The sequence below is a fragment of the Mus caroli genome, unplaced genomic scaffold, assembly GCF_978045245.1.
Source record: "Mus caroli unplaced genomic scaffold, Mus_caroli_1 scaffold_20, whole genome shotgun sequence".
NCBI classification, from domain to species: domain Eukaryota; kingdom Metazoa; phylum Chordata; class Mammalia; order Rodentia; family Muridae; genus Mus; species Mus caroli.
The window spans coordinates 52776973-52798388 of NW_028227275.1; the positions used below are offsets into that span (position 1 = coordinate 52776973).

Sequence of the window (21416 nt, forward strand, 5' to 3'; positions counted from 1 at the left end):
CCCATTCCCATTCTTTTGGCCCTGGCATTCCCCTATATTGGGGCATATAAAGTTTGCAAGTCCAATGGGCCTCTCTTTCCATTGATGGCCGACTAGGTCATCTTTCGATACATATGCAGCTAGAGACAAGAGCTCCGGGGTTCTGGTTAGTACATCATGTTGTTCCAACAATAGGGTTGCAGATCCCTTTAGCTCCTTGGGTACTTTCTCTAGCTTCTCCATTGGGAGCCCTGTGATACATCCAATAGCTGACTGTGAACATCCACTCCTGTGTTTGCTAGGTCCCTTCATCGGTTTTTCAAGACGGGATTTTTCTGTGTAGCCCTGGCTGGCCTTAAACTCAGAGAGTCTACCTATCTCTGCCTTCCGAGTGTTGGGATTAAAGGGGTGAGCCACCACCACCTGCGCTTTTTTTGTTTATTTTTCTTCTACTGCCAGGATCTTCTGTGCTCATAGGCAGCCCCAGTTGGCTGTTCTGCTTGGGCTAACCCAGGTCATGGCAGTTCTGCTCAGGCTAACCCAGGTCATGGCAGTTCTGCTCGGGCTAACCTGGGTCATGGCAGTTCTGCTCAGGCTAACCCAAGTCATGGCAATTCTGCTCGGGCTAACCTGGGTCATGGCGGTTCTGCTCGGGCTAACCTGGGTCATGGCAGTTCTGCTCGGGCTAACCTGGGTCATGGCAGTTCTGCTCGGGCTAACCTGGGTCATGGCAGTTCTGCTCGGGCTAACCTGGGTCATGGCAGTTCTGCTCGGGCTAACCTGGGTCATGGCAGTTCTGCTCGGGCTAACCCAAGTCATGGCAGTTCTGCTCAGGCTAACCCAAGTCATGGCAGTTCTGCTCGGGCTAACCTGGGTCATGGCAGTTCTGCTCAGGCTAACCTGGGTCATGGCAGTTCTGCTCGGGCTAACCTGGGTCATGGCAGTTCTGCTCGGGCTAACCTGGGTCATGGCAGTTCTGCTCGGGCTAACCTGGGTCATGGCGGTTCTGCTCAGGCTAACCCAAGTCATGGCAGTTCTGCTCGGGCTAACCTGGGTCATGGCAGTTCTGCTCAGGCTAACCTGGGTCATGGCAGTTCTGCTCGAGCTAACCTGGGTCATGGCAGTTCTGCTCGGGCTAACCTGGGTCATGGCAGTTCTGCTCGGGCTAACCTGGGTCATGGCGGTTCTGCTCAGGCTAACCTGGGTCATGGCAATTCTGCTCAGGCTAACCTGGGTCATGGCAGTTCTGCTCAGGCTAACCCAAGTCATGGCAGTTCTGCTCGGGCTAACCTGGGTCATGGCAGTTCTGCTCAGGCTAACCTGGGTCATGGCAGTTCTGCTCGAGCTAACCTGGGTCATGGCAGTTCTGCTCGGGCTAACCTGGGTCATGGCAGTTCTGCTCGGGCTAACCTGGGTCATGGCAGTTCTGCTCGGGCTAACCTGGGTCATGGCAGTTCTGCTCGGGCTAACCTGGGTCATGGCAGTTCTGCTCAGGCTAACCTGGGTCATGGCAATTCTGCTCGGGCTAACCTGGGTCATGGCAGTTCTGCTCGGGCTAACCCAAGTCATGGCAGTTCTGCTCGGGCTAACCTGGGTCATGGCGGTTCTGCTTCCACCTCCTCAGTATTAGGATGACAGGTGTGACTTACCATGCTTGGCTTTCTGTTTTCCTTCTTTTTCTTTTTTCCTTTTGTTGTTTGTTTGTTTGTTTGTTTGTTTGTTTGTTTTGAGACATGGTCTCATTATGTTTTCCTTTGTTTTTGTGATGTGATGTCACTATAGAGCCCTAATTGGTCTGGAACCCAGGTCCTCTGCAAGAGCAGCATATACTCTCTTCAGCCCCTAGTCTACGTATCTTTGAAACTAATCCTCTTCAGTCTTCCAGGAGAAAGGCAACAGGATGCACTGTGGAGTTTTGTGGAACTGCTTACAATATAAATAAGACATGGAGACTTTATAGTTTATAGCTGTTGGCCTTATGCTGGGGTAGATTCTCAGCTAGCTTTCATCCTAACCTGACTTTCCTGGCAGTATCCGTGCTACATGACTAGCTTCTTAGCTTTCTGTTTCACTCTGGTCTCCCTTCGTTTTTCTCCCATGTCTGCCTCGAATCTCCAGCCTCTATGCTTGTGTCCCTTGTCTGTCTGTCTGAAAGTTCTGCTGCTGTACTTCCTGCCCCAGCTATTGTCTGTTAGCTCTTTATTATAACCAACCTGAGGTTAGATAATGCCAGACCATCTCTTAGATTGCCTTTCGACAACAAGAGTTGCCTGACTTTCACATTTTGTGCAGATATTGGAAGGACATTTACAAATAGAAAAGTGGTGATGAGCCATAGAATTGACAATACCAAATTTTGCCAGCATTTAGCTCTCTGCATGCACAAAATTAAAAATACAAAAACACACCTCAATACAAGGTAAGGAAGGTCACCCCAACAGAACACAGTAAACATCTGCCCAGGTTAAAGCCTAACTAGGCTACTCCCTGGCTTTGTGACCTTAGATAAACGTTCTGTGTCTGTTTGCTAATGGCTATTAGTACACATATCCTAGAGATTCTGATTACGTAAGAAGTAAGAATTATGAAAATCTTTAGTACTATATTATCAGTTTCAATAATAGCTGTTATTATTATATACCTCTTTTTTGTTTGTTTGTTTTGTTTTTGTTTTTTGTGAGACAGGGTTTCTCTGTATCTCCTGGCTGTCCTGGAACTCACTCTGTAGACCAGGCTACCCTCGAACTCAGAAATCTGCCTGCCTCTGCCTCCCAAGTACTGGGATTAAAGGCGTGTGCCACCACGCCCAGCTTATTATATAACTCTTAATAAACCTTAATAAACACTTGTGTTTAGAGCTGTAACTAAGCTAGGCAGATGTCTAAGAGTTGGAGGCCAACCTGATCTACATAATGCCAGGCAGTGCTGGCACATGCCTTTAATCCCAGCACTTGGGAGGCAGAGGCAGGCAGATTTCTGAGTTCGAGGCCAGCCTGGTCTACAAAGTGAGTTCCAGGACAGCCAGGGCTACACAGAGAAACCCTGTCTCAAAACCAACAACAACAACAACAAACAAACAAAAACAAAACAAAACAACCCAACAGTTCCAGGCCAATTAAGGCTACACAGTGAGAAGAAAGGAAGGGAGGGAGGGAGGAAGGGAGGGAGGGAGGGAGGAAGGGAATAAGGAAGAAAGGAAGGAATGAAAGAACAAAAGAAGGAAGGAGTTTACTCAAAAGAAATTGCTTTAAGCCAGGCATGGTGGCTAACACCTATAATTCCAAAATCTTGTGGAATTATAATCAGTATAAACTACTGATATAAGTAGTTTATACTGATATCCAGTCTCCAGTCAGGGCTACACAGAGAAACCCTGTCTCAAAAAACCAAAAAAAGAAAAGAGAAGAGAAAAGATAGGAAAAGAAAAGAAAAGAAGGAAGAGAGAGAGAGAGAGAGAAAGAAAGGAAAGAAGTAGGCCTACTGGTTTTAGATAACTTCTTCAGAGGACTCACAGACTATTAAAGCCAATAAAAAGTATTTGCTGGCTGATGGCCTACACAAGGAACTTGCCCAAGTTGTGTATCCCCACTATTTTTTTCATTTAAGGCAAACAGAACAAAAAGCAACAACAACAACAAAAAAAAACCAAAAACAAAAAAGGCACACATCCTGGTTGACATACTTCAGTTAGCAAGAGCAGTTAGTGAGAAGTGAAAGTATAGAAGCTGAAAAGCAGGGTTAGTATACTGAAGAGCTTCCCTGGACACTGGAGCTATAGACCAGGCTTTGTTGGATCAAGCCGCATGCCGGGTTCTAAGATCAGAATGGTGCTTCAGTAACGGTCAGGTATCAGGGGCTACTAAAGTCCAGGGCCTGTTATAGTCCGCATTGGTTTTATGGGCGTGAATCAAATCATGGACTCAAATTGGAGCAAGGAGTTGTAAATATATTGTGTCCTTATCATTCCTATGTTGAGAGCTAGAAGTGAAAGGATTACTGTTTTTTGTTTTTCAAGACAGGGTTTCTCTGTGTAGTCCTGGCTATCCTGAAACTAGCTCTGTAGATCAGACTAGCCTGGAACTTACTTTATAGACCTGGTTGGCCTCAAACTCAGAGATCTGCCTGCTTCTGCCTCCTGAGTGCTGTGACTAAAGATATGCACCACCACACACATCCCACGGAGGTTCTTAAAGTTTTTATCCCCCATTACTAGTGCTGTAGTTCCAACTGTAACAGACTCCATGATACCTACCCCCACCAACAGAGCGGGTAGAATAGGGATGGCTTACCACTCACAGGAGGGCCCTGTCCTCCATTCTAGACAAACATCTGAGCTGTGACATACATGAGGATGCAAAGTAGCGTGTTCTCCTTACTGTAAACAGCTCAGAAGCACACTGGGTTAAATGCTAGTAAACAAGCCAAGTGGTTTCAGGGGCCTGGAAATGCATTCATCTACCATCTCTGGGGTTGATCAGCTGTGTGTGGCTACAGGAATCTGCATAGAGAAAATTTTCTAGGAGGTATCTTGGTAGAATGAAGCAGGCACCGTTCCCTTGGAAGTATCCCAGTGTGGGCTTAGGGTCGTCCTATTTACAGCTGTTTGGAAATGGAACCAGTTTGATTCTAACATAGTATGGGAGCTTGAGGCCCAGGCCCAGTCAGCAGTCCTGACATATATTTGGTTGAGAATGGTTAAAGAACAGATGTCCTCATTCTTGTACTCTGAACACAGAAGGGCTGGCTTCCACTACCTTCTTAACCTTCTCTTCAAGGTTACCAAAGGAATTCCAAATTGGAATTCTGGGGAGTTGCCAACTGAGGGGGCTCATATTCCAGGGGTATAAAGATGGTCTTTGTCTAGTAAAATTGCCTTCTAGGCTGGAATAACATAACCCATCTACTGGCGTTGTCACTGTCTTCTTCTTCTTCTTCTTCTTCTTCTTCTTCTTCTTCTTCTTCTTCTTCTTCTTCTTCTTCTTCTTCTTCTTCTTTTGTTTTTTTTGAGACAAGGTCTCTCTGTGTAGCCCTGGCTATCCTGGAACTCACTTTGTAGACCAGGCTGGCCTCGAACTCAGAAATCTGCCTGCCTCTGCCTCCCAAGTGCTGGGATTAAAGGCCTATGCCACCTCTGCCCAGCATCACTGTCTTCCTGTTCCTTCGTTCAAGACAGAGTTTCTTTGTATAGTCCTGGCTATTTTGGAAATCACTCACTCTGTAGACCAGGCTGGCCTAGAACTCAGAGATATGTCTTCATCTGCCAGGGATTAAATAAAGGTGTGCATCACCACAACCCAGCTATTATTATCTCCTGTAGCCTCCTTTAGCTGGATGTGGTGGGTCCACCAGGTGGCGCCAGCAATCTGTGAGGGTGGTGAGGACCACCAGGTAAGGGTTACCTTTTTTTTTTTTTTTTTTTTTCAACATGGTTCCAGGGACTGAGTTGGAATCCCCTTTATTCACACAAGGTCACCAAGCTGTACCTTGAGGCAGCCTGGCCCCTGCTGCTGAAAAGAAAGATAGTGCCCGGGTTCATGAGCCTACCTTCACTATACTGTTGCATTTGGTACTATATATGTGCTTTGTTAGAAGGTGCTCTGGCTTTTCAGTCTGAGAATGTGTGTGTGTGATGCAGTACCCATATTCTCAAATTCAAGTCATGGCAGTTTCATTTCTCCTGAAAATAAAGGGGTTTGGTGTTTTGATGTTGAATTTGTTTTTGTTTTTGGAGACAGGGTTTCTCTATATAGCCCTGGCCATCCTGGAACTCAGTCTGTAGACCAGGCTGGCCTCTAACTCAGAAATCCGCCTGCCTCTACCTCCCAAGTGCTGGAACTAAAGGCGTGCGCCACCACCGCCCAGCTTGATGTTGAATTTTAAAAACCAAAAACCAATTGAAGAGACTGGCTAGATGGCTCAGTAGTTAAGAGCACTGACTGCTCTTCCTAAGGTCCCGATTTCAAATCCCAGCAACCACATGATGGCTCACAAACATCCCTAACAAAATTTGATGCCCTCTTCTGGAGTATCTGAGGACAGCTACAGTGTACTTACATAATAAATAATACATCTTAAAAAAAAAAAAAAAAAAAAAAACAATTGAAGTCCCCCCCCCCCCCGACGGGTTTCTCTGTATAGCCCTGGCTGTCCTGGAACTCACTTTGTAGACCAGGCTGGCCTCGAACTCACAAATCTGCCTGCCTCTGTCTCTCAAGTGCTGGGATTAAAGGCGTGCGCCACCACCATCCGGCTCAATTGAAGTTCATGCTACTGATGGAGAACAAGAGACACACACACACACAAAAGAAAGAAAGAGAGAGAGAGGGAGGGAGGGAGGAAGGAAGGAAAGAAGGAAGGGAGGAAGGAAGAGGTATAGTTGTTACAAATAAAAATGCAGACTTCAAGGACAGAAAAAGAAAATCACAACCCAACCCAACCCAAAATTTAAACTTGGGCTGGAGAGATGGCTCAGCTGTTAAGAGCACTGACTGTTCTTCCAGAGGTCCTGAGTTCAATTCCCAGCAACCACGTGGTGGCTCACAACCATCTGTAATGGGATCTGATGCTCTCTTCTGGTGTATCTGAAGATAGCTGCAGTGTATTCACATACATTAAAAAAAAAATCTTCAAAAAAAGAAGAAGAAATCAAAATTTAAACATTTGAAAGCTGGCATCACAAAAGAAAAGCTCTCCTGACTTGCATACTGGAAGTCTGAATGCCCCCAGGAAATTGTGCCAAAGAATTTAGAAAGACAAATGTACAATAAAAATGCCAGGTGTCAGCCGGGCATGGTGGCACACACCTTTAATCCCAGCACTCGGGAGGCAGAGGCAGGTAGATTTCTGAGTTCGAGGCCAGCCTGGTCTACAAAGTGAGTTCCAGGACAGCCAGGGCTACACATTGAAACCCTGTCTCAAAACAAAACCAAAAAGAAAAAAAAAAAGCCAGGTGTCACAGGACAGTGGTGCCACAAGCCTTCAATTCCAGTACTTGGAAGGCAAAGGCAGGCAGATATCTGTGAGTTCAAGGCCAGATTGGCCTACAAAGATTGTTCTAGGACAGCCAACACTACACAGAGAAACCACTGTCTTGATAGACAAAAATAAAAAAATAATAATAGTAAAGAAAAAAAGCTGGAGCCCAAAACTTAGGATACCCAAGATATAAGATACAATTTGATAAACGCATGAAACTCAAGAAGAATGAAGACCAAAGTGTGGACACTGTGCACCTTCTTAGAATTGGGAACAAAACACCCAGGGAAGGAGTTACAGAGACAAAGTTCGTAGCTGTGATGAAAGGATGGACCATTTAGAGACTGCTGTATCCAGGGATCCGTCCCATAATCAGCTTCTAAACGCTGACACCATTGCATACACTAGTAAGATCTTGCTGAAAGGACCCAAATATAGCTGTCTCTTGTGAGACGATGCCGGGGCCTAGCAAACACAGGAGTGGATGTTCACAGTCAGCTATTGGATGTATCACAGGGCTCCCAATGGAGAAGCTAGAGAAAGTACCCAAGGAGCTAAAGGGATCTGCAACCCTATTGTTGGAACAACAGGATGTACTAACCAGAACCCTGGAGCTCTTGTCTCTAGCTGCATATGTATCGAAAGATGGCCTAGTCGGCCATCAATGGAAAGAGAGGCCCATTGGACTTGCAAACTTTATATGCCCCAATATAGGGGAATGCCAGGGCCAAAAGAATGGGAATGGGTGGGTAGGGAAGTGGGGGGCGCTATGGTGGACTTTTGGGATAGTATTGGAAATGTAATTGAGGAAAATATGTAATAAAAATATTATAAAAAAAAAAAAAAAAAAAAAAAAAAAGAAAAAAAGCTGGGCATGGTGGCATATGCGTTTAATCCCAGCACTCGGGAGGCAGAGGCAGGCAGATTTCTGAGTTCCAGGCCAGCCTGGTCTACAGAGTGAGTTCCAGGACAGCCAGGGCTACACAGAGAAATCCTGCCTCAAAAAAACAAAACACCAGAAAAACAAAAATAAATAAATGTGCTTTGCTTAGAGAAATTGCTTTTGTCCTTCCTTCTGTTTCTTATTTCTTCCTTCTTTCTGTTTCTTTTGTGGGAGAGAGAGATTGAGAGAGAGAGAGAGAGATTGAGATTTGCTTATGTACCCTAAGCTAGCCCAAAATTCACTATGGAGTCCTGGTTAACCCAAACTCCTGACGCTCTTGCCTCAGCCCCCTGTGTGTTAGGATTACACTTGTGTCACCAGTCCTAGCTTAATTACCTCTTCTCACTGGAGACTGCTTTGTTAGGTGGCTTTGATAGGTCAATGACACTGGAGGTGAAAGAATTCACCAAGATTAAGAATGCAGAAGTTGAGAGTTTATTAGGCTATATTGTAGTTTGGCTGCTTCAGGTAATGTAGTGAGTGTACACAGGCACTCCAAGAGGTAGCACTCTGGGAAAGTTTCCATGAAGGCTGCAGGCAGTGTCTCAATATCATGGACTCCCAGAGCAATCACAGCCAGGGTTTATGATAATTCTTTCTGACAAGTTAGTAGTCCTGCTCCAAAGCACTAGCAGCTTCGTATTATACCCATCTGTAATAACAATAGCCCCGTCGTGAGGTTAGCATCCCGCAGCTTCGTATTATACCCATCTGTAATAACAATAGCCCCGTCGTGAGGTTAGCATCCCGCAGCTTCGTATTATACCCATCTGTAATAACAATAGCCCCGTCGTGAGGTTAGCATCCCACATAGCTGTCAGACTGTCCCCACTGACAGACCAGAAAGCCAAAACATTAACAAGGATCTGTCTTCTGAGCTGGGGAGAGACATACAGGTCAGAGCCTTGTCATTGTTGCTGATTTAATACAAGGTCATGGGCCAAGGAGATAAAAGACTTAAGAGTTTCTTTGAAGGAGGAAGGGAGTAGCTCTTGCAAGAGATTGGAGGTCAGATGGTAACATCAAGTCAAAAGTCTTCAGTTGGGGCTGGTGAGATGGCTCAGCGGTTAAGAGCACCCGACTGCTCTTCTGAAGGTCCAGAGTTCGAATCCCAGCAACCACATGGTGGCTCCCAACCACCCGAAATGAGATATGACTCCCTCTTCTGGAGTGTCTGAAGATAGCTACAGTGTACTTACATATAATAAAAATAAATAAATAAATAAATAAAATAAAGTGTGAAGTCCTCTAAAACATCTGTGAGGTATGTAGAATATGTGAGCTGAGACTTTAAAAAAAAAAAAAAACATCTTCAGTGGTGGGAAGAAGGCATCAGTGTCCATAGAAGTGAGACATTACCACGTGGGGCTTGTTGGGAGAACAAATGACACACTAATGACACACTAATAGCCTGCAGAAGTTCCCAGGGCGAAACAAAACTAACTCTGCATAGGCAAAACCGTGGTGAAATGCCAGGGTTCAGCTTTGTGTGTGTGTGTGTGTAGTGTGTGTGTGTCGGGGGTTGTTTTCTTTTTGTGTGTGTTTTGAGACAGTCTCTCTATGTAGCTCTGGCTGTATTAGAATTTGCTACTTAAACCAGGTTGAGCTTGAACTCAGAGATCTACCTTTCTCTGCCTCCTCCTGAGTGCTGGCATTAAAGGCATGTGCTACCATGCCCAGCTCTGTGGGGAAGTTTTAGGGGTTTTTTTGTTTGTTTTGGGTTTGTTTGTTTGTTTTTGTTTTTTTCGAGACAGGGTTTCTCTGTATAGCCCTGGCTGTCCTGGGACTCACTCTGTAGACCAGGCTGGCCTCGAACTAAGAAATCCACCTGCCTCTGCCTCCCAAGGGAAAGTTTTAAGACAGACCAAATCATTCCTGTTAATGGGAGGAGGTGATTGTGAAAAGATGAAGTCAGTCTTAGGGCTCAGGCCTGGTGTTCAGTGATAGAGTTGCTGTAGTTTGTCCAGGTGGCATAATGTACTGAGAGGCAGATGAATCTTTGACTCTACCTGGAACAAAACTTAGTGTAAAAGACTTTAAAAACTCCAAGACTGCGGTTGTTTGTAGATCAGGGAGTCTATTTGGTATCCAAAAGTGAACTGGGGGTGGGGTAAGTCTGAAGAGGAGTGTCATGGGAGATTTTTAAACACTTGTGTGTACATTCCTGTGCATGTGTGTGTGCATGTAAGTGTATGCTTGCTGCGGGGATGTGTTCACATCCATAGGAAGGTGTGTGTGCATGTATGTGTTTGTATTTGTGTGGATGTGTGAGAGGGACCTCTGAAGACTAGCAGTCAAACTTGTCTCAGGAAACAGGTTATCTCGCTGACCTGAACTTTGTTAATTAAGCCTGGCTTGTCACTGAACTCCAGGGGTCCACCTGTCTCCACCTCCTTAGTGTTGAGATTACAAAAATGATCTATTGTACCTGGCCCTGTATTTTTTAAAAAGACTTATTTATTTATTTATTTATTTATTTAATGGATATGAGTACACTGTAGCTGTTTTCAGACACACTATTATAGATGGTTTTGAGCCACCACGTGGTTGCTGGGAATTCAACTCAGGACCTACTGGAAGAGCAGTCAGTGCTCTTAACTGTTGGGCCACCTCTCCAGCCTGTTTTATTTTATTTGTAGACATTATTTTATGTATATGGGTGTTTCACCTCCATGTCTGTCTGTGAACCATTTAGTGCCTGTTTCCCATGGAGGCAAGAAGAGGATTTTGTATCCCTGGAACTGGAGTTACAGATGGTTGTGAGTCACCATGTAGTTCTTTGGAGGAATCAATGGTGCCCTGAACTCCTGAGCCATCTCTCTGGCCCCTACTTAATTTTTCAAAGTTAGCTGGAGAGATAGCTGTGGGTACCAAGAACCAAATTCTTGTCTATTTGGTGTGAGCCTGGCCTTTAGCATCTGAACCATCTCTCCAGCCTTATGTATACAATGTTCTGCCTGCATGTATGTCTCTATAGCTAGAAGAAGGCACCAGATCTCATTACAGATGGTTATGCGCCACCATGTGGTTGCTGAGAATTGAACTCAGGACCTCTGGAACTGATTTGCTTTTTATTTTTTGTGTATGGGTGGTTTTGTTGTTGTTTGTTTGGAGACAGGGTCTCTCTCTACATAGCCCTGGAACTCATTCTCTTTACCAGGCTGACCTTAAACTAACAAAATCGTAGAAATCCTCCCTGCCTCTGTCTCCTGGGCACTGGAATAAAGACCTGAATCAGCACACCTATCTCAGGTTTATTTTCATTTTACTAGCGTGGGTGTTTTGCTTGAGTGTAGGTCTGTGCACCATGTGTGTGCATTGCCTGTGAAGGTCAGAGCTGGGGATGGATTCCCTGGAATGGAGTTAGAGAAGGCTGTCAGCTGCCATGTTTGCAAGAGCTCTTAGCGGCAGGGGGATTGCTCCAGCTCTATTTTATTTATTTATTTATTTATTTATTTATTTATTTTGGAATTTGCTAAAATCTTTATTGCATTTACTGAGAATATCACAATTTCTCACAGTAATTCTCCAAACTTCATTAGAAAGGTTTTGGAAGCTGGCCAGTGGTGGCACATGCCTTTAATCCCAGCACTTGGGAGGCAGTGGCAGGCGGATTTCTGAGTTCGAGGCCAGCCTGGTCTACAAAGTGAGTTCCAGGACAGCCAGGGCTATACAGAGAAACCCTGTCTCAAAAAACAAAAAACAAACAAACAAACAAAAAGGTTTTGGATACCAGGTGGTAGTGGTGGTGTGAGTCTTTGGTCCCTGCACTCAGACTGCAGAGGCAGGTGGATCTCTGAGTTTGAGGCCAGCCTGGACTACACAGCAAGTTCCAGGGCAGCCAAGGCAACATAGAAACACTATCTCAAGAAAACAAAAACAAAAACAAATAAATAAAAATCCAACCAACCAACCAAACAAATGGTTTTAGTTGTATATATATATATATATATATATATATATATATATATTAAACTTCATATTATTTTAAAATTAATTATACTGGGCCAGGCATGGTCACACATGACTCTAATCTTAGCATTTGGGAGGCAGAGACAGGAGAATGTCTGTGAGTTTGAAGCCAGCCTCACATTCCAGGACAGCCAGGAGTATGTAAAAAGAACCTGTCAAAAAATAATAATATAAATCAATTATAAATTATGTTTTTTTAAAAAAAAAGAAACAGAATCTCTCAAAAACTAGGAAAATCCTAAATTCTGGTCAATCCCAGCATGATCCCTATAGTACTTACTGCCTATCCTCTGCGGTCAGAGGGCTCCCCCTGCAGGAGAGAGTGTGTGCTCACATGGGACACACTGTGATGGGCTCCCTCTGCAGGAGAGAGTGTGTGCTCACATGGGACACACTGTGGTGGGCTCCCTCTGCAGGAGAGAGTGTGTGCTCATGTGGGTCACACTGTGTACTTGGAATATTTTGTTTTGCTGACTAAGAGAATTAGAAGCTTCAAAATATGTAAAATAATTTCTTCCAGATAAACTGTAGGGTCAAAAGGTCTGGAGAAATGGCTCAGTAGTTAAGAACATTGGCTGTTCTTCCAGAGGACCAGGATTCAATTTCCAGCACCCACAGGACTACCTGTAACTCTAGTCCCAGGGTGTCCAATGCCTTCTTCTGGCTTCCTCTGGAACCAAGCACCTACAAGGCACATAGGCATAGAGGCAGGCAAAATATCCATATATATTAAATAAATAATTAAAAAAAATAAAAACATCAGCCGCGCATGGTGGCGCACGCCTTTAATCCCAGCACTCCGGAGGCAGAGGCAGGTGGATTTCTGAGTTCGAGGCCAGCCTGGTCTACAGAGTAAAAAATGAATAAATAAATAAATTAATTAATTAAAAAACACAGTTATGTTATTGGAATGTGTTTCTGTTTTAACCCCAGGTGTGGGATATGGGACTGCTTCAGATATGGAAGGAAGTCTGAGGGGTTAGTGATTAAACTACAAAACTGTCTAACAATGGCTTCTGATGTGGTCACTAAATATGGCAGTCAAATAATGGAAGACCGGCCATGCAGTGGTGGTGCATGCCTTTAATTTCAGCACTTGGGAGGCAGAGGCTGGTGGATCTTTGGGTTTTGAGGCCAGCCTGGTCTACAAAGCAAGTTCCAAAACAGTCAGAGCTACACAGAAACTCTGGGGTTTTGTTGTTTTGATGTTATTATTTTATTTTATTTTATTTATTTATTTTTGGGTTTTTCGAGACAGGGTTTCTCTGTGTAGCCCTGGCTGTCCTGGAACTTACTCTGTAGACCAGGCTGGTCTTGAACTCAGAAATCTGCCTGCCTCTGCCTCCCATAACTGTGTTTTTAAAGAAACCCAAAGTCTCACTGCATTGCCCCTTCTGTTTTATGCCATTAATTGTACTGTGTTTAGTACACAGTCACAATCAATATCTCTATTATGGTCTCACATCAGGGTCTGATATAGCTTTGTTTACAGCTGAGACCAATCTTTGTAAGAACGCTGTGAAGGCTTCCCCAGAGCCTTGGAGAATCTTAGTGAATGAGGTGAACCTTTCCCAGGCTCCTCATCTCCACCCCAAGCTCTTATAGCCATCTAGCAACATTGTGCTAGAACAATGTCAAACTGAATCTACTGTCCTTCACCTAGCAATTGATCTTTAGTGATATTCACTCCTCTTGCTCTATGGTATTCAGTATTCCTGGCTTCCTCCCCCCACCAAGTTAACCATTGTAACCGCTGACCAGTCTCTAGCACAGCTATCACCAGTTCCTTCCAATATTGGGAAATAATTCTATTTTGGTTAGCCCAGTTACTTAATATTCATTTTACGTAACGAGAATGCATTCCATTGGAAATGATAGCTTCTTTAAAATACCTCAGATCTATCTTTTCTATAGGATGCCACATTATCTCATCATGATCAGCACCATTCGCAGTCCTGTGCTGTACAATGTACTGGGAAAACTGATGGTGACTTTGTAATCCCAGGCCCCTCCTCTGGCAGCACACTTGGCTCAAGGTTAACCCTTTCTCTCAAATCAGCCTGAAGCTCCCACTCTCAGTGGCCAGATCTGAACCTTTTATTTATACTTTTTCTGGCACTACTCTCTGCCCAAGTGCTTCTACCTCTACCTGTAACCTCTCCACCAACCTCTCCAGTTGCATGATCAATTCTGTAACCCTTTCAAAAATGAGAGTATAGACTTTTCTGGTTTCCCATTTTATCATTTTTATTCCTTCATTTCCATTCACAACTGTTTTGTTTTGTTTTGTTTTTCGAGAGACCATTCACAACTTTTCAAACTGCTCAGTCATTCATTCTCTTAACCTTTGTTGAGCTTTGAGATAGGACATGAAGAAGGAAAAGGAGGAGGAGGAGGAAGAGGAAGAGAAGGAAGAAGAAAAGGAAGAAGAAATAGAAAAATCCTCTCTGGGAGCAAAGCAGTGGGGGAGGGGAAAATCATGTTTCCCATTCTGCCTAGTGCCCATTTGGTGCCACTTATAACCATAACTGTACTTTGGCTACCATGGGTTCTTTTATCTACCACTCTTATTCCACCCCAATCCCTTTCAACCCAACACTAGGTAGACAAGAAAGGTTAGAGGGAAAAGGAGGCATAAATCTCTCTCTCTCTTTTTAAGATTTATTTATTTATTTATTTATTTGTATTCAACTACACTGTTGCTGTCTTCAGACACACCAGAAGAGGGCATCAGATCCCACTACAGATGGCTGTGAGCCACCATGTGGTTGCTGGGAATTGAACTCAGGACCTCTGGAAGAGCAGTCAGTGCTCTTAACCGCTGAGCCATCTCTCCAGCCCAGAGGCATAAATCTCTTTAGACGACTTCCTGCTGATTATCAGCATCAAGTTCCTTGGGACAAGTCCAATCTTCAGGATATCTCCAACCAGCAATCCAGCAAACAGCAAAAGCAACAGTAGGAATCAGCTGCTGCAGCAGCCCCTGAAACCTCTTGGGGCTCTGGCATTTTTATACCCTATCAAAAGTCCCCAGAATTATGTGCTGCCAGAGCACAAGAAAAATCATAGCTGGTTGCTGTTGACAATCTACTGCAGCCCTATATCCCACACCTGGGATTAAAACAAAAACGTGTTCCTATAACTTATCTGTGTTTTTAAAGAAACAAAATTCTCAGTACGTTCCATATATAACTCATAACAGCACAAGTTTTTCTTAATTAACTGTGAAGCTAACATACTCAGCTGGGAATGCATGCTCTTTCTAATTAAAGATGATAGAGCTATTTTCTCATGCTCTAAATGCTCACAAAGTAGCTGAGGCAAAGCCTGGGAAAGAAAGCAGGGCTAGACTAAAACCATGTGAACCCTGTTTGCAGAAGCAAGGGTACTGGAACCTGCACGGGCAGTTTGGTGGTGTTCCAGGTGAGTGCCACACTGTCACCCGCCACACTGTCACCCACACGCGTGGTGCTGAGAGCACTTAAAAGACTCCTGTTGAGGTTTGTAAATACCTGCTTAAGAGCAGTGCTAGTTTTAGTGTGTGTTAAAGTTAAAAGATGAACAATGATTCTTTCTTTTTTTCTTTTTTCTTTTTCTTTTCCTTTTTTCCTATTTATCATCTGTCTGTCTATCTATCTATCTATCTATCTATCTATCTATCTATCTATCTATCTATCTATCTCTGTCTATTGAGACAAGGTTTTTCTGTGTAGCTCTGCTGTCCTGGAACTCTCTATAGACCTCCAGGCTGACCTCCAGCGCAGAGATCTTTCTGCTTGCCTCTGTCTCCCAAATGCTGTGACTAAGGGGGTGCACCACACCCACCTAGCTTAAACAATGATGCTTTCAATGAGAATAATAGAAAAAGAAAAGCTGAGCAAGTTACTGATTCTGTGGCAAGGCCTCACTGGGTAGGTAGTCAGTCCTACTTGGCCTGGAACTCTGCAGCCCAGATTTTTCACCAATTCACAGAGATCCTCCTGCCTCTGCCTCCAAAGTGCTAAGATTAAACTGTGTACCATGACATCTGACTTCAGGGGTGGCTTTAATTTTTTTCCTAGGTTCCCTTATTCATTTATTGAGAACTTGGGTAATAATAGCTTTGTCTCCAAACACCCAAACAAAACAGCCCAGGGTGGTGGCGCACGCCTCTAATCCCAGCACTCAGGAAGCAGAGGCAGGCTCTGGGAGTTTTAAGCCAACTGGTTCTACATAGGGAGTTTGGAACTATAAAGGGCTATACAGTGAGTCTTTGTCTCAAACAAACACAACACAAAAGTCTGTATATTACTTTGAAAAATAGACATACCTTTATTCTTGGCCAAAAGTCTAAGTCGTAATGAAAAAATCTATATGGAATTAAACAGGATCATGAAACTGAAAATGTAATGATTTTAGATTCCTTTTAATGTTAATACAGTGGAAAAACAATTACACAAACTTGTGGGGAGTCATTGGTATAAACCGTTAGTTACAAACAAAGCCACTGCTGGGCGGGTGGCACACACCTTTAGTCCCAGCACTTGGGAGGCAGAGGCAGGCAGATTTCTGAGTTTGAGGCTAGCCTGGTCTACAAAGTGAGTTCCAGGACAGTCAGAGCTACACAGAGAAACCTTGTTTCGAAAAAACAAACAAACAAAAAAACAAAACCACTGCTGGGCGGGTGGCACACACCTTTAGTCCCAGCACTTGGGAGGCAGAGGCAGGCAGATTTCTGAGTTTGAGGCTAGCCTGGTCTACAAAGTGAGTTCCAGGACAGTCAGAGCTACACAGAGAAACCTTGTTTCGAAAAAACAAACAAACAAAAAAACAAAACCACTGCTGGGCGGTGGTGGCACACGCCTTTAATCCCAGCACTTGGGAGGCAGAGGCAGGCGGATTTCTGAGTTCAAGGCCAGCCTGGTCTACAGAGTGAGTTCCAGGACAGCCAAGGCTACACAGAGAAACCCTGTCTCGAAAAACCAAAAAAAAAAAACAAAAACAAAAACAAAACAAACAAGACCACTAATTTATGTAGACAGAAGCTTGGGCCCTGTCTCCTCCAGCCCATGTTGATTTTTAATCCCCAGCTTCCATAGCCCCACGTGAAGTCTGAGCAGGAGCATCCTTAGGAAGGAAACAACAGGTAGCAGAAGGACAGAGCTCCAGTCTCCACATCTACCCTGCTTATTCTCAAAATATGCGTGGAAGCCACCCACAGTCACAGAGTCATTTTGAGAATAACAGGTGTTGGCAAAACTCAGCCAACAGGCCAAACGTGGTCTGCTGCTTGCTGTGAGAGACCTATGAGCTATGAACAGTTTACATTTTTAAACAGCTACACTTCAAATTAATTTTTATTTTATGTGTATGAGTGTTTTGTCTGTGTGTGTGTGTGTGTATGTATGTATGTGTATGTATGTGCCTGATGCTGGCAGAGGACAGAATTAGACACTCGATCTCCTGGAAATGGAATTACAGATGGTTGTGAGCTGCCATGTGGATGCTAGGAATAAAATTCTGTCCTCTGGAAAAATAGCCAGTGTTCTTAACTGCTGAACAATCTCTCTATCCTGCCCCTCCTTTTGTTTGTTTTGCTTTTGTTTACTCTTTTTGAGACCGGGTCTCACTATATTATCTGGGTTGGCCTGGAGTCTTTCTATGTAGATCAGGCTGCTTTGGAAACTAAGATCCGCCTGCCTCTGCTTCCAGGGTGCTGGAGATTAAAATTGTAAACCACAATGCCAGGCCTTAAATAGCTCCATTTTAACTGGCTATATATATAAGTTCATGTATAATGTCTGTAATTTTACCCCCTCAAACCCATAAAGCTTAAATCATTTTCATCAGACCTCCAAGGAATAATTGCTACTTTTTCTAACCCCCAACAGGGAAGGAACATAGTGACCAGTTAGGGACTAAACAAACCCTCAATCCTGAGGCTAATTGCCTGGGCTTCTGCTCTGACTTGGCTGTGTCTCTGGTGCCAGGTGGCAACAAGCCCCACACTCCTCCTGGGAGTGGGTTGGGCTCTCCAGATGAGGCTGGACTGCACCAGAGTTGTTTGTAGTCGAGGGGACTCCCATCAGAGAGCTTCTGAAGCTTGGGCAATACCTTGACGTCGGGGGCAACCCCACCGCTCACGAAGGCAGAAATGCCAGACCAGGGCTGCACAGCTCAGCAGAGCTAAGGCTGTGCCCACTCCCACGGCTGCATAGACCAGGGTAACAGGCTTAGGCGGCATGATAAGCTTGCGACAGGGCCCAAAGGAAGGGCCAGTCCAGTTCTCAGGACCCTCGACATCTGCCCCAGGAACATTGCTCTCACCTGCGTCATTAGCAGCCACCACGCAAAGGACATAAGCAACCCCAGGCTTTAGTCCCTTCAGCTCTGCTCTTCGAACTGTAGCATTGAGAGGGGCACTCTTCTGTGGAGCCCCGTTGCTTTCCCAAAGCAGAAGCCAGTAGTGGCTGACTGGAGAGAAGGGAGCGCACCAGTGAACCACCGCGTAGCCTTCTTCAGCCACTATTTGCACTTCTCCCAGGCGAGGAGGCTCTGGCTGTTGATCTTCCCTGGAGAGCCCTGGGCACAGGCAGGCTACTGGTCCAACCTTCTGCAGCTCCTGGCAGGACACCTGCAGGTGGCGGCAACGGTCATAGTCGCAACGGACAGCTAAGGAAGGTGTAGCTACTGTCACATCATCCTCTTCTCCTTCCTGGTAGTCTTCCAGGGTCAAGATCTGAGATTGGGAAACCAAGGAGGTGGTCATGGCTGCCAGCCACAGAAGGGAAAGAGAGCCCAACATGGAGTCTGGAAGAGAAGGAGTGAATGGGTAAATGCTGTCAGCCCTGCCTTCCAGGGCTATGTGAAGTATGTGAAAAGTACACTATGTGAAAAGTACAACATAGAATCAAGACGGGCAAAGGAAAACGGTGGGCTGAGACATACAGTCATTGTCAACTGGCTTTTCAGAAACCAGGGTTCTGGATTTTTGGCTGGTCTAAGGCTGCCCTTCAACTCTGTCTACACCTCCAAATCATTAGAATTATTAACATCACAAATGACTGCTTTGTTTGGGATAAAAATAATGAAATACGGCCCCACAGGAGAGAGAGATGTTTGGGAAGCACTGTGCAAAGTGCTAGAAGCAGGCATCTAATGGATAAACAAAAGTGCTGAGGAAAGAGGAAGAGGAAAGGATTTATTCAGTTTGGGGAAGAAAGGTGGACTGAGTCCACAGCCATCCTGAGAAATAACCAATCTAGAGCAATGCTTAGTAAGATTTACAAAAATCCAGAGAGAAGGCAGGAGATGAAGAAAGAAAGGGCGGCGGTGGGCACTGGAGTCCTCCCTCCCTACCTGCATTTGTACAAATCCTGCTCAGGCAATTCAGACTTCTTTCTGTGCACCCTCTTCCCGGGACCCACAGTAGCCTCTCACCAGTGGGTAGGCCTCGTCACAGTGAGAGTTTGCCCCCAGATATCCGTGGCTATCAGGCGGAGAGGCCCCTGTCACAGGCCACTGTCAGGTTGTATCTTCAATTCTATTTTGGTTGAGAACTTTTATACTCCTCAACTCTGATGTCACCACCTAGCCCCTGTGTGCCAAGAAGAGGGCTGGTTCCCTCAGAGGGACTGAGTCACGGGGCCAGGGAGAGGGGAGGCCACATGCAGCGGTTTCAGCTGGAGGCCAGGATGCCTGGGTTCTGACAGAGGAATGAAATGTGGAAAGCAGCCAGGAACTGAGAATCCAAAGGCTTCAGTCATGTGAAAGGATGGGGAGAGGAGTATTATTGGAGGAGGGAGGGAGGGAGGGCACCTGGCTGGTATCAGACAGGAAAACATCTGTGGATGGCTTGGGGCCTAAATTACAAAAAGCTGTTTTGGTAAAAATCCTTCCACATTCATGGTAGTCATTTCCTGTCGTCTGCCTCCCAATGGACAGAAAAGGGAGGGGTGTAAAGTCCAGAGTGATGCTCTCCGGACACGCCCTCCTCTGACCCCCTCCCCTGAGGTAGATGAGAATCACATGCTAGAGCAGGATGCCTCTTACTGGCCAGGACAGGGTTTCTTCCCCAGGTTATGGACGGAAAGAGCTACATTGAGTGTGGTGGTGCATGCCTGAACTTCTTAGCACTAGGGAGGCTGAGGGACGATCACTAGGAAACAGCCTGTGTAACATAGTGAGACCCTACCTCAGAAAATAAGCCAAAGCCATAACGCTGGATGGGGTGGTGCAAGCTTGTAATTCAGTACTTGGGATCTGTGGCAGGAAAGTTGCTAAAGGTTTGAGGCCAGCCTCTAAGAATGTTTAAAACTTAATAATAAAAAAGGAAGAAAACAGCCTGGCGTGGTGGTGCATGCCTTAAATCCCAGCACTTGGAAGGCAGATTTCTGAGTTCGAGGCCAGCCTGGTCTACAGAGTGAGTTCCAGGACAGCCAGGGCTACACAGAGAAACCCTGCCTTGAAAACAAAACAAAAAGAAAGCAGTACAGGGCTAGAGAGATGGCTTAGTAGTTAAGAGCATTGGCCGGTCTTCCAGGAAGATGTAATTTCAATTCTTAGCACTCCATGGTGGCTTTGCTGGCTGGTCTTATGTCAAGTTGACACACAAATTAGTTATCTAAAAGGGCGAAATCTCAAGACAATGCTCCACAACATCTGGCTGTAAGGTATTTTCTTAATTAGTGATTGGTGGTGGAGGGCCCAGCCCATCATGGATGGGGTCATCCCTGGGCTGGTCATCTTTGGTTCTATAAGAAAGCAGGCTGAGCAAGCTAGGTGGAACAGCACCCCTCCATGGCTTCTGCATCAGCTCCTGCCCCCAGGTTGCTGCCCTGTTTGAGTTCCTGACCTAATTTCCTTTGATGAACAGCAATATGGAAGTATAAGCTAAATAAACCCTTTCCTCCCCAACTTGCTTTTTGGTTGTGGTGTTTTATCACAGCAATAGAACCCTAAGACAGTGGCTTATTCACAGCCATGTATCTGCAGTTCTGGGAGATTAAATGTCCCCTTCCAGCCTCCAGTGGTACCCAAACTCACATGCACAGAATTAAAAATAAAACACTTAAAATGGGAACACACTGGGGGCTAAAGAGATGTCTGAGTAGTTAAGAGTGCTTGCTGGCTGTTCTCAGAGAGTACAGTTCAGGTCCCAGCACTCATGGGGGAAGCTCACAGCCACCTGTAACTCCAGTTCCAGGGGATCTGACATCCTCTTTTGCTTCTCTCTTAGCAACCCACATGTCCATACATACAGAGAAGCAGCACACATACACATAAATAAAAACAAATAATAAAAAACTGATACCCAGGGCTGGAATGATGGCCCAGTGGTTAAGAGAGCTTCCTGGTCTTACAGCAGATATAGGTTTGGTTCCCAGCATTGATATGGTAGCTCACAGCTCTCTATAACTCCAGCCCCTGGGGATCTACCCTCTTCTGACCTTATGGGCATTTGCATACATGTGGTGCATATGTTTATGTAGGTTCATACAGAGATACATAAAACAAAATCTTCCATGACCCAAGTTTGACTCTGCGGAACCCATATGGTGGTGGACGG

General features: G+C 45.1%; 1 protein-coding gene across 2 annotated transcripts; it reads right to left on the reverse strand.

Moving 5' to 3' along the window:
• Positions 1-15684: 15684 nt before the first annotated feature.
• Positions 15685-19372, reverse strand: Lrrn4cl (LRRN4 C-terminal like). 2 transcript variants are annotated; one of them, XM_029472749.2, is made up of 2 exons: positions 19289-19372; positions 15685-18658 (listed from the first exon to the last, which is right to left on the reverse strand). In XM_029472749.2, exon 2 carries the CDS (start codon positions 18651-18653, stop codon positions 17934-17936), a length of 720 nt encoding a protein of 239 aa, XP_029328609.1. In that variant the 5' UTR covers positions 18654-18658; positions 19289-19372; the 3' UTR covers positions 15685-17933. The 2 variants fall into 2 exon arrangements, with proteins under 2 accessions (XP_029328609.1, XP_021006847.1); XM_021151188.3 differs by having other exon boundaries at positions 19208-19362.
• Positions 19373-21416: the final 2044 nt, after the last annotated feature.

Excerpts from the sequence above, each read along its gene's own strand:
- Lrrn4cl (XM_029472749.2), bottom strand. The coding sequence starts at position 18,653 with ATGTTGGGCTCTCTTTCCCTTCTGTGGCTGGCAGCCATGACCACCTCC.